The 13,275-nt window shown below is 39.2% G+C and overlaps 1 protein-coding gene across 2 annotated transcripts in view; it reads left to right on the forward strand.

The window, feature by feature from the left end:
* The window catches only part of RIPK1 (receptor interacting serine/threonine kinase 1), a 51,633-nt gene that overhangs the window by 17,167 nt on the left and 21,191 nt on the right, over nucleotides 1-13,275 (forward strand). For both annotated transcript variants that reach the window (XM_059688451.1, XM_059688450.1), the window contains exons 5-6: nucleotides 131-359; nucleotides 2,072-2,221. In XM_059688451.1, the coding sequence (XP_059544434.1) occupies nucleotides 131-359; nucleotides 2,072-2,221 (379 nt within the window). The remainder of the gene's footprint in view (nucleotides 1-130; nucleotides 360-2,071; nucleotides 2,222-13,275) is intronic.

The raw sequence follows: 13,275 nt of genomic DNA on the forward strand, positions 1-13,275 counted from the left end.
ACTATCCTCTGCAACCATTTCTGGAAAGTTCACTGTACTTCCAGTCCATTGGGTGAGTCCTGAATTTCAAGACAAATCTGATCTGCTTGCCATCTTCATAGAACAATCCCGTTGGTTTGATTACTTGCAGATAGCTGACCTTGGCGTTGCGTCCTTTAAGACGTGGAGTAAGCTGACTAAAGAGGAACACAATGAGCAGAGGAAAGCGGACAGTCTCTCTAAGAAAAACGGTGGCACCCTCTACTACATGGCGCCCGAGCACCTGAATGACGTCAACGCCAGGCCCTCGGAGAAGTCGGACGTGTACAGCTTTGCCATAGTACTGTGGGCAATATTTGCGAACAAGGAGCCATATGAAAGTAAGACATTTATACAGGAGTGGGATTTGGGTATTCATCAAAATCATTAAATGAGATAATGGCCTTCAATGAAGTGAATTAAAATTTATAATGGTTTGCTCATTTAATGTCTGTCTTACCCACTAGACTTTAAGGTCTGCAAGGGCTGGGACCACATCTGATTTATTCTCTTCCATTTCCCAAGTATCTGCACACACAGTGCCAGAAACATAGTAGGTGCTCAGTAAATTATTATTGACTGAATGAATAATCTCAGTTTAGGAATCAGGGGCCACAGGACAAACAGGAGCCGTGATAATGCAAATAAGCTCAGGAGGTGCTATGAAATTCCAGGACTCTTCCTGGACAAGAAAGCTTGCTGGCTTCTGCATGTGAGGACTTACCCTTTTGTCCTATAAGGCATGCATGTCAGATGACTTGCATCCATTCCTCCTTCATTCAAGAGTTATTTCATTTCAGAACCTCTGTGGGCATTTTAACCAGAATTGAGAATGTAAAGATGAGATAGACATGGTTCATGTAGAATAGATACATAAGTAGTCATTCTTCAGTATGTTAAGTGCCTAAACTAACAGACATTTTTCTACCCATTCTTCTTTGGGTGATTATGAGGACCCCTGGTTCAATGATCACCTCTTTGCCCATGCCTCTCAAATCTCTTATCTCTAGCCCTGGCCTAGATATCCACTTGTCTGTTAGAACTATTCCATGTACCAGAGGAACCACAAAGCAACATTCCCCCATGCAAATTCATCTACCTGCTCTCCTGTAGCCCACTCAGCTTTGCAGCTCTTGTTATGTTCAGCGATGGCATCACCATCCATCTGCTGAGTCGCCCAACCAGAAACCTTAGTCATTCAGCCTTGTTCCTCATCTCCCACATACAATCAGACATCCAAACTTACGAAGTCAAAGTATATATATGATTCAAGATACACCTTCAGTCCAACCACTTCTTTCTATCACCACTGAACTCTATTTAGTCAAACCCTTCATATTTCTGCAGTAGGCTCCTCATAGGCCTCCATCACTCACACTGCAGCCCAACTGGTCATCCCAAAAGAAAATATGATCGTCTCACTGATCTGTTTAAAAAAAAATCTTACAAGAGACTCTGGGGCCTTAAAGATAAAGTTCAAATTCCTCAGTATGCAATACTAGGCCCTTTCTGATTTGGCTTTTGCTTCTTTCTCTAGCTTTACTCCTCTTTCCTTAGGCAATATGCTCAGTCATACTGAACTACTCATGATTCTGGGATACATAATTTATGGAACCTCCAATCTATTTATATCCTACTTCCCTAGCCCATAGTCATCCTCTCTGAATCCTCCTTCCCCATTCCTTACCTAGATAACTCCTATTTTTCTGTACTCTACAAAGCTTTCTCTGGTCATCTGGTGAAGGTTGTGTTCTCAGAACCTTGTACTTCCTGAGTAGCAATTATCACTCTACATTTTAAGTCACTCATTAATATTCCACCTGTTCTACCAGGAGGCAGCTTTCTTGTGAATTCTGTCTTTCATCTGCAGAAATTAAAATGTTGTGTGGCTCCTAGCCACAGGGCTCTTCTGCCCCTGTTGGAGGAGCAGCTTTACTAAAAGTATGTCCCAGGCAGAGAGAGATTAGTGGCTGGTCCAAGTTCTGTCACCTCTCTGCCCAAGAAGAGCAGGACCTAAAAGAAAGTCTAACTGAGGCTCCTCTTTGCTTTACAGATGCTATCAATGAGCAGCAGCTGCTCATATGTATTAAATCCGGGAATAGGCCAAATGTGAATGAAATCATTGAGTACTGCCCAAAGGAGATTATCAGCCTCATGAAGCAGTGCTGGGATGCGGACCCAGCAGTGCGGCCAACATTTCCTGGTAAGGGCATCTTTTAGGACTGTGTACACTCACCGATGTGGTGGTTTTCCTAGTAAGATGTTGTCAGGAAGTTGCTTTGAGTCTTCAAAAAACTGAGTTCCACTTGTGATTTCAAACTGATTTTCTAGATTTCAAACATTTTTTCTTCAATGAAAAGATGCTATCCCTCCCAAAATTTAATTTTTTTATAATTAACTTTTTATAAATTGTGTTAAAATATATATATCACATTAGTTAGCATTTTAACCATTTTTAAATGTATAGTTCAGTGGCATTAAGTACATTCACAATGTTGTGCAACCATCACTACCTCCATCCACAGAACTTTTCCATCTTCCCAAATTGAAACTCTGTCCCCATTAAACACTAATTCTCCTATCCCAGCCCTTGACAATTACCATTTTACTTTCTGTCTCTATGAATTTGACTACTCTGGGTTCCTCATTATAAGAGGAATCCTACAGTATTTCTCCTTTTGTGATTGGCTTATTTCACTGAGAATAATGTCCTCAAGGTTCATCCATGTTGTGGCAGATGTCAGAATTTTCTTTTTATTGTTGAGTGGTATTCACTGTATGCATATGCCACATTTTGTTTATCCATTCATCTGTTGATGGACACAACTTGGGTTGCTTGCACAGCCTTTCTTGTTTCTTAGCTTCTTTTATTTCTTTCCTTTCCCTTGTGTAGCTGGCATCTTTGGAGATGTATTTTGTCATTTCGATCAGGCCTATAGTGGAGGGAGAAGGAAAAGGCATGGGTATGTCCCATTCCTCTGTGTTACTTATGATCTCGCTAAGATCCTAGAGGCAGAGGAAAGAAGAAAATTGGGTGAAGAAAAAATAAATAGTAGGAAATCACGTAGGAGCCTTTAAAGCATTTGCCCTCCTGTGTCTGCTCTGAGAAAACAGAAATGATCCCCACCTACCACTTACCACCAGATGATTAGAAGGGTCCTTTGATTTAGTGCCTATTTTCTTATTTGCTCAGTCAGCCTAAATCTTCTCCTGGCTTGATTTCTTTCCTCTCATGCCTTTTTCACTTTTTAAAAACTGAAGTTCTTATTTTGAAATAATTGTAGATTTATATGTAGCAGCTGAGACAGAGAGATAGCCCATGTTCCTTTTACCTAGCTTCCCCCAATGAAACATCTGGCCAAACTATAGTACAGTGTTACAACTGGGATATTGAGAATGATACAGTCAGATACAGAGCATTTCCATCACAAGAGTCCCTCAGGTTGTCCTTTTATAGCTGCACCCACCTCCCTCCCTTATCCCACTCCTTCCCCACTCTGGAAACCATTAAACTGTTCTCCATTTCTATAATTTTGTTATTTCATGAATGTTACATAAATGGAATCATAAAATACCTTTTGGTAATCTGTGGGATTGGCTTTTTGCCACTCAACATCATTCTTTAGAGATTCATCCAGGTGTGTGCATCAGTGATACATTGCTTTTTATTGTTGAGTACTATTCCATGGTATGGATGTACCACAGCTGGTTTATTTACTCCTTGAAGAATATCTGGTTTGTTCCCAGTTTTGGGCTATTAGGACTGAAGCTGCTGTAAATATTCATGTTACTGGGTTTTCTGTGAATAGAAGTCTTCATTTCTCTGGAATAAATACCCAGCAGTGAAATAGCTAGGTTATGTGGTAGTTTTATGTTTGTTTGTTTGTTTTTAAGAAACTGCCAAACTGTTTTCTAGAGTAGTTCTACTATTTTATATATTCCCATCAGCAATGTGTGAGTGATCTAGTTTCTCTCCATCCTTGTCCACATTTATTGTCGTATTTTTATTTTAGTCATTCTCGTAGATGTGATGTAATATCTCATTGTGGTTTAAATTTGCATTTCTCTAATGGCCAATGATGTTGAATATCTTTTCATGTACTTATTTTCCATCTGTTTATTTTCTTTGGTGAAATACTGCTGTTAGGTCTGATAGAATAATTGAATCGATGCTCCCTCCCCTGGGAACTGATCTTTAGGCCACTTCACAATGGACATTCTGTCGAGTAAGACTCCCTCCACGTCCCGCGTGGAGTAGGGTTCGGTATCTGAAAGAGGAGCCACACAACAAATGAGAGAAAAAGACACGAGATAATTTTGCAATATTGGGGGACCAGGCGGCAAGTCCCGAAATACTTCCTCTGTGCTCAGGCCGCTCCAATCTTTTATTGATCTGGAGTAGCCCTTAGGGTAAGGAGGTTTCAATGACACACAGATCAGCAGACAATTTCCAGGAATAGACAAAGTATCTGATTAACTCATCAATAGATTTCCGGGAGTATCTGATTAACAATAATCAACAAGGATCTACATATAAGTATCTAAGGAATTAAGGGAACTAAGGTGGGGATGCTTCAACTATTATTACCTAAATTAACTGAGTGGTTCCTAGATTAACTGGGTGGTGCACAGCCCTGACCTTTGCTAGGACTTTCAAGCCCTGACCTTTACTAGGACTTTCAAGGAATACCAGCTTTTAGGGGGTCTCTGTCTAAACTCAGCTAGTGAAGACAATGAATGGACTCCGGCATCTCCCCCTTATTTTTTCTTTAAAAAATAATCAAGTCCCAATTTCAGTGTCCAAAAGTTCTGAGTCCATGTTTCAATGTCCAAAAGTTCATGTGTACATGCCAGCAATGAAATGCTGGTTCTGGATGGTGGACAAATGCAGGACCGGTCCTCTCTGGTTTGGTCCTGGGCACCCTGCAGCACCGCACAGCTGCTGACTGCTAGCATGGCAAGGCGTCTTCACCATCTCCATCTCTGAACTGTCCCTCCTGTCTTTGTGGCTGGAGCAGTCTGGTCAGTTTCTCTCCGGGATCCCTTGTTGCAGGAATCCACATGGTCTTGGAGTTGTTCTCTGAAAGTATACAAACATATTCTTGACCAAGGGTTAAAGGAAAAAACCTTACTTGGGGTCTTTTCTTTAAAATGATCTTCCCTGGCTTACCCTGGCATAATGTGTGTTTTTTCTGGGTGTCTCGCTAATGAAAAAATTTTAATTTAGTTATAAGATCTATTTTCTTACATGGCATTTTTCCACTATATTTTTCCACTATCCCCCCTTTTTTTTTATTTAATTAGAAGGCTTCTTAGAAATTTTATAATGCAGTCTAGATAGCTATAAATATTAATTTTTTGCACAAAAATATGACTGCTTTAGGTTCATAGCATGATAAGCAATTTTACCACGAAATGAAAATTTTTGTTAATACTTTTTGAACAATTACTTATTTCAAATTAGCCAAATTTAATTAATTTGAAAACTTGACTTTAATTAATTTGAAAACTATTTTGCTGTCAAATTTAATATTTTAACAATAATCTTAATTTACACTGTAAATATTAATGAAAAGGATCACTTTACATCCTTGTGAAGGCTCTGAGCATTCCTGTTGTTAGGCTAGATTTAGACATAGGGTCTGTTGGCCAAGCCTCCGTTTATCTGGGTACTGATTTCAGCTGGACCAAATCTCTTTTGTTATTTGGTTCCTGATCTGGGCTGGGCATGGGAAGCAAGAAGCAGCCATGGGGACAGGAGACCTTCCTCAGAAGGGGCGAGTGTTCAAGCCCGTGCACCATTGGGGGGGGCGTCTGTGCCCCACCTTTGTTGCACCCCAAGTTTTCTCCTACTGGCCCCCAGCTGTGCCTGTCTTAGGTCACCCCACCCTGTGGGGTCTTACCCGTCGTTGACTACCAGCTATCTCTGGGCCAAGTAGGATGATGTGAGGTTCAGTTTTGTCTCCTTGATAACCTATGTCCCTCTGGCCTCCATGCCCAGCAACTGCCTTTGGATCCTCTCGCCTGCTGGCGGGGCCCCAGCATTGATCATAGGGAACCCAGGTTTCTTCTCCAGAGAGGGCCCAGCTTACGCCATTGGGCAAGAGACAGATCCATGGTACCAGCTTTTCATGATCCCAGTTTGAACGGAGAGCCTAGATAACAGCTGTAGACAATTGGAATCCTTTTGGCAAAAAAAAAAAAATGTCAAGAGAGGTCAATACAGAATGCTTAAGTGCCTTCCCCAGGAGGCCCTCCACACAGTGGAAAGGAATAAATCCCTTCATGTAAAACATTCAAATTCATTTGTAAATTTTTTTGAGATAAATGCACAATATACTGTTGTAAAGCATCAAAAATTATTAATGAAACTTGTAGAATAATACCATGTAAGAATATTCTTTGTTCTAGGTCATGACAACTTAAATTTTAAACTCAAGGTTTGGAATGAGGAACCTAGTTTAAAAAAAGAAGAAGAAATTTACAGAAGCAGAGACAGTATGCTATCTAAATTACAGTTCTGGGTCTCCAGAGCACTGAGTTGACAAGTTATCTGGAGCCCTCTGACTTTGGGATAGCTATGCTGTCCTTCCCAGGTAAAGGAAAAATGTGCCTTCTAAGACCAGTATGAAACTATAGTTTTTACCTGAAAGGATTGTTACCATACTTCACTTTACCATGCCCCAGGTGGTCTCTGGGCTGTTGGTTGTCTGGTTTGTCTTCTTCCTGTTGGATTATACTTACAGAATTTTAACTTAAACATTTATGGTGACTGTACTTATTTTCAGATTTGGTATTTTAACAGCAAATCATTAGATTATCCTGTAAATATTAGTGGAAGATATTTCAAAACATTAAAATTTCTCCTTTTTATTAAATTTTAAATAATATTTTTAAACAGCATTCCCTTTCGGCTTATTTGCATATACAGAGGGATCATGGGAAGCCTTCAGTAACTTTTTAGAAGAATTTTACTTTACTAGGATTCAATTGCTTACAAAGATTAGTAAATTTAGTAACGTTTTATGTCTGATACACGAGGTGCAAACGCTGCTTCACCTCCAGCCTAATTTAAAATGCAGTGGCATGGTGCTTTTGTTAGTTTAAATACAGACATTGCTATTAATAAATCAAATTTTTCTTTTATTTGGCAGAAATTCCTTATGCAACCAAGCATATTATATTTTAAAATATTGCACTCGGGAAAAATTTTCAAATACATATCTAATTAAAAAAAATTTTAACACTTAAAAACAGTTCTCAACATAATAGGATCTAGTCTTGACCATGGAATCAATTACTCTTAATTTGTTTATGATATATGTATAATCGTGGTTCTACTGAGAATTTAAGATTTCTTTTTAAAAATGTCTCTATCTACAAGCCTTTTAAGAAATACGAGCTCTGTTGTCGGCCCTTATAAAGCCAACTACTTAAAACATTGGTCTATCATACCACTGAAATTATATTAAGACCATGATTGCTAATTTATTAAGCATTAAAAATATCTTCTTAAAAATAGTATTAAATAAATCTGCGAGGCAAGCACACTTTTTGCCCTAGCTGCATTTCCCTAGTAAACTCTGTCTTAAAACTCCACCCCTGAAATTCTATCCTCCTTTAGTAAGCAGACATTCCTTTTGTGATTGGCTAAGTCAGAGGGCGGGGCCTTTGCTGTTTCAAGATGGCGGCCCCCAGGGGAGCGGCAGGCCATGCGGCCAACACGGCGGCTGCCAAGTCACGCAGTCCAACATTGTGGCTGTCTACACTGTTCTCTGACAGAAAAGATGATTTCCTTATTCTCACAATAAACAAGGGAAGAGCAAACCAAAATCCCTAAAAGATAGATGGCCAACATTATATTGTAGACAAACAGAAATCTCATTAGCTGTTTATACCCTTTATAATTATCTTAATATCAATTACATTTAAACTGGTTTTTGTATTAAAAATTTTCAGTTGAGATCTTAAAAATTAATCCTCTTTTTAAAATCAGACCAAGAAGTAACATATTTTGAATTCCTAATCATTTAAGAGAAAACACATTTTATTTTTTCAAAAACAAGTTATACATTAGATATTTAATTTTCTCCCGATTCAGTTTGCACCTTAAACTTTCAGAGCTTTAAATCTTAGGTAGCAAATTAAATACTTAGCATTTTTTTTTTTTTTTGCATTTTTCAAATCAATACTTTTGCATTTAAGGATACATTTCAAGTAAAATATAAGGCATTTTCAATTAATAGATTAACTTCTATTTTCTAGACTTCATACTAGGCATACTCAGATCAACATTTCAGTATTGTAAATCTCAATACTTTAGGATGATTTGAACTTAAAAGTTTTAAGTTTCCAGCCAATAAGCCTGGTATAGCTGCTTAATTTCAAAATGGTCACAATTTTCCTGCTGGGGAAGTCAAGAAGCAAAACCATAGCTATTCACATGTAAACTTGACTATCAACTTCCTGGTGGTACTTGCCTCAGGGTGGGAAATTTCAAAAGAGCTACTTTAAATCGCCTTGGGAAACCTGTCTGCATTTCTTTCTCAGGTTCATCTTCACCATTTTTAAGGCCAAAACAGTCTCGGGTTTTTATTCTGTACACAGCAAAAGGTCAAGTTCAGCTCAAAACTATGCGCACTCGTTTTTAAACTGGCCTTTTCCCTTTACATGTGCACAGAAATCCTGGATGCATTTATAAATTTGTAAAAGCTTTTCAATTACTAGAAGGACTTTAATTTTAGAATACTTGGGGAGGGGGCGTCCACACTGGATCGCCACGTGCTCCTTCTTCCCTTTCCCCACATCCTGCTTTTGGGGGAAGTTTCAGCAAATGACTCAGATGGCGTATTTTTCCCAAAGTCATGCTTAATTGAAAAAGACATTTTAAGTTTTTCCCTATTTCGCTTTCTAAAGTCATGGCTAGCACCCAAGGTTATCTTAGCCAAAGTTTGGTTGTCATAAGATGTTCTCCGGTAATTTTTAAACAAAACATTAAGTAATCTCATTGTGGGAGAGCTTATAGCTCTGCCCTTTCCTGCCACCTTTGAATCTCTCCACACCAGAGGCGAACTCGGCAGCAGGGTTTCATTTCTTATTACAGATTTTAGATTCCAAATACAAATTAAGATTTTAATTTGGATAAGAAACCACATTAAGATGACCATGGCTCTCTTTTTTCAGCCTGATTTTAAGGAGTACCTTTTAATATTCCAATTTCTTTATAAGTTGGCCTTTTTGCACAGGTGATTCTATTCATGGAGAATTAAACATTTAAGGATTAGGACATGGAGGTGGAGGGAGCCATGAAGGCCATTCCTCCCATTTTTTTTCTTTCTGCTCCTCTTAAGGAGCGGAGGGTGCAAGGGGAGGAGATTTATCCTCCTTGACCTCTCCTAAAGCCTCTAGGAAATGAAATGCCGTGTTCCACGAGGGGAAACAATTTTTGGCAAGTTCTGATTAACTTTTTGGCAAACTTTTAAGATCTAATGTACCTTTTTTCAAGAAACCAAGGGTTATGTTCTATTATAACATGCAAAAACTAAAAGATTACCTTCTAAAATTTTAACACTTTAAACATGCAAATCAAAAGCACATAATACAGTTTCTTAGTTTTTAAAAGCCAAATATGCCTTTTTAAAGCTGAATCTACTTTCTTAAAGCCAAATCCTGCCCCGTTTGTTAGCCTGGTTAAGAAAATGTTCCCAGTGTACTCACAGACCCGGGCTTCTGTAGTTGATCCTGGGCATTGCATGTGGTAGACTTCCCCTCACCTTTTTTCGGTGAGTTTTCCACACCTTTTCGGTGAAAACTTCCTTTTCTCGCTCCAGCGAGATCTGCACTTCCATATTACCCATCGGGCGCCAGATGTCGAGTAAGACTCCCTCCACGTTCTGCGTGGAGTAGTGGTCGGTATCTGAAAGAGGAGCCGCACAACAAATGAGAGAAAAAGACACGAGATAATTTTGCAATATTGGGGGACCAGGCGGCAAGTCCCGAAATACTTCCTCTGTGCTCAGGCCGCTCCAATCTTTTATTGATCTGGAGTAGCCCTTAGGGTAAGGAGGTTTCAATGACACACAGATCAGCAGACAATTTCCAGGAATAGACAAAGTATCTGATTAACTCATCAATAGATTTCCGGGAGTATCTGATTAACAATAATCAACAAGGATCTACATATAAGTATCTAAGGAATTAAGGGAACTAAGGTGGGGATGCTTCAACTATTATTACCTAAATTAACTGAGTGGTTCCTAGATTAACTGGGTGGTGCACAGCCCTGACCTTTGCTAGGACTTTCAAGCCCTGACCTTTACTAGGACTTTCAAGGAATACCAGCTTTGGGGGGGTCTCTGTCTAAACTCAGCTAGTGAAGACAATGAATGGACTCCGGCAACATTCCACTTGCTTAGACCACATTCCACCTGCTATTATCTCTCCCCTCAGAGTTTCCCAGAATCCCGAACTGCACAGAGAATTCTCCTCCCAGAAAAAGCCCACCTAGACTCCTTTAAAAACCTCTGACTCCCAAGTCCCTGGGGGTCTAGTAAGATATATGGAGCCATTTGGGGGCTGAGCCCATCTGGTATCCAGAAAAATCTAATAAATTCATAATTCTTCACCCCTTTTGGCCTCATGGATTGCTTATTTTTTTACTATTGAATTGTGAGTGTTCTTTATATATTTTGTATAGTATTCTTTTGTTGGATATGTGGTTTGTACATATTTTCTCCCAATCTACAGCTTGTTTTTTCATTCTCTTAGCAGGGTCTTTCAGAGTAAAAGTTTTTTTTTTATTTCAATGAAGTCTAATTTATGAATTTTTTTGTTTACGGATTGCACTTTTAATGTCAAGTCTAAGAACTGTCAGGGTTAGGTCCCAAAGATTTTCTTCTATGTTTTGTTCTAAAATTCTTACAATTTTACATTTAGGTCTGTGTTGTTAATTTTTTTCCTATGATTGTCAAGAAAAATTCTTCATTGCTAAGAACAAGAGCACAGAACTAAATATTTGATTGTCTTTCTTGCCAGTTACTCCTTTTATATCTTACTAGAGGCCCAGTGCATAAAATTTATACACGGGGGAGTGGGGGGGTCTCTCAGCCCAGCCTGCACCCTTTCGCAATTCTGGACCCTTCAGGGGATGTCCAACTGCCAGTTTAGGCCCGATTGCCCCTAACCACTCTGCCTGCCTGCCTGATCACCCCTAACTGCTCACCTGCCTGCCTGATCGCCCCTAACTGCCTCTGCCTCTGCCCCCGCCATGGTGGCTTCATCCGGAAGGATGTCCAGAATGACGTCCGGAAGGTTGTTCAGCTGTCCAGTCTAATTAGCATATTATGCTTTTATTATTATAGATTGGAAAACATGATCCATTTGGAGTTAATTTTTGTGTGTCTCTGTTGTTTGGTGCATATCTATTTAGGATTGCTATGTCTTGATGGATTGATCCTTTATCATTATATAAATGTCCCTTTCAGTCTGTAGTAATTACTTTTGCTCTGAAGTTTACTTTATTAGGTATTAATATAGTACCCTAATTTCTATGATATATCTTTTCTCATTTTCTTAGGTTAAGCTGCCTATAATCATATATGAAGTGAGTTTCTTATGAGAGCATATAGTTGGGTTATGATTTTTTAAAAAATATTCTGTCAATCTCTGTCTTTCATTTGGTGTTTTTGGACTATTTACAGTTAATGTAATTACTGGTATGTTAGGGTTCACATCTGCCTTTTTGAGTTTTTTTTCTTTCTTTTTTCCTGCCTTCCTATGGGTTCTTAAATATTTTTTAGAATTCTATTTTGACTTATCTATAATATCTTTAAATATAGTGTTTCTCTTGGATGCTATAGGTATTACATAATCTATACATAATTGATCAGAGTCTACTAATATTATTTTACCAGTTTAAGAGAAGTATAAAAACTTTACTTCTCTTTACCTTCCCCTTTATATAATTGCCTTAAATATTTCCTCTATGTGCATTTTGAACACATGACAGTGTTACAGTTATGCCTCAACTGCCAAATATAGTTTAGAAAATGCAAGAGGAGAAAGAAAGTCTGTTGTATTTACCCATATTTTTTATTGCTGTGTTGTGTCTTTTTCGTTTAAAAATATTTTTATTGGTTTTTAGAGAGGAAGAGTGAGAGAGAGAAACATCGATGTGAGAGTGAAACATGGGTCAGCTGCTTGCTGCACAGCCCCCCATCAGGGATTGAGCCCACAACCTGGCCTGTGCCCTGACTGGGAATCGAACTGGCAACCTTTTGGTGTATGGGATGATGCCCAACCTACTGAGCCACACTGGCCAGGATGTGGTGCCCTTTTTCTAATACTGCTTCTGGCACCAAATGTTTCACTGTGTGTCCTAGACTTCAACTAAATTCTAACACTATCTACCCAAAATTATTGTCAGACTCCATAGGTTTAAGGGGTTAGTCCGGCTGCAAAATTATCTCCATTTCAAAGATCAAATACAAATAGGCAACCCACACTTTTTCCCAGCTGGAATACAAATTCGGGAGTCCTCATAACACTCCCTCGATATGATAATTCTCTAGGACAGTGGTCGGCAAACTCATTAGTTAACAGAGCCAAATATCAACAGTACAACGATTGAAATTTCTTTTGAGAGCCAAATTTTTTAAACTTAAACTATATAGGTAGGTAGGTACATTGTTACTAACTTAATTAGGGTACTCCTAAGCTGGCCTTTGCTAAAAACGTCCTCAATCTGAGGGGTCGACCTCAGCGATGTACCCCCACTTCTTCTAATGCCACTTCTTCAAAATAGACTTACCCAGGCCAAAAACCGACTGCTGCACGTGGGCCACGAAGTTTCAATCTCACTGTATGTGCACTCCCGCACGTGGTATTTTGTGGAAGAGCCACACTCACGGGGCCAAAGAGCCGAATGTGGCTCGTGAGCCACAGTTTGCCGACCACTGCACTAGGACAACTCAAAGAACTCAGAAAAACATTTTACTTACATTTACTGGCTTATTATAAAGGATACAACTCAGGAACAGCCAATGGAAGGCATAAAGCGAGGCATCTGGGGAGTGGAGAGGGAGTGGAGGTACCACAGAGCTCCCATGCCCCCTCTGGACATGCCACTTTCAGAAACTCAATGAAGTCACTGACCTGAAAGCTCTCTAAACTCCATTGTTTAGAGATTTACATGGAGGCTTCACTAGGTAGGCATGATTGATTAAATCATTAGTGATTGGACTCCATGGAGGTGTGGTA

The sequence above is a fragment of the Myotis daubentonii genome, chromosome 3 (genome assembly GCF_963259705.1).
Source record: "Myotis daubentonii chromosome 3, mMyoDau2.1, whole genome shotgun sequence".
NCBI classification, from domain to species: domain Eukaryota; kingdom Metazoa; phylum Chordata; class Mammalia; order Chiroptera; family Vespertilionidae; genus Myotis; species Myotis daubentonii.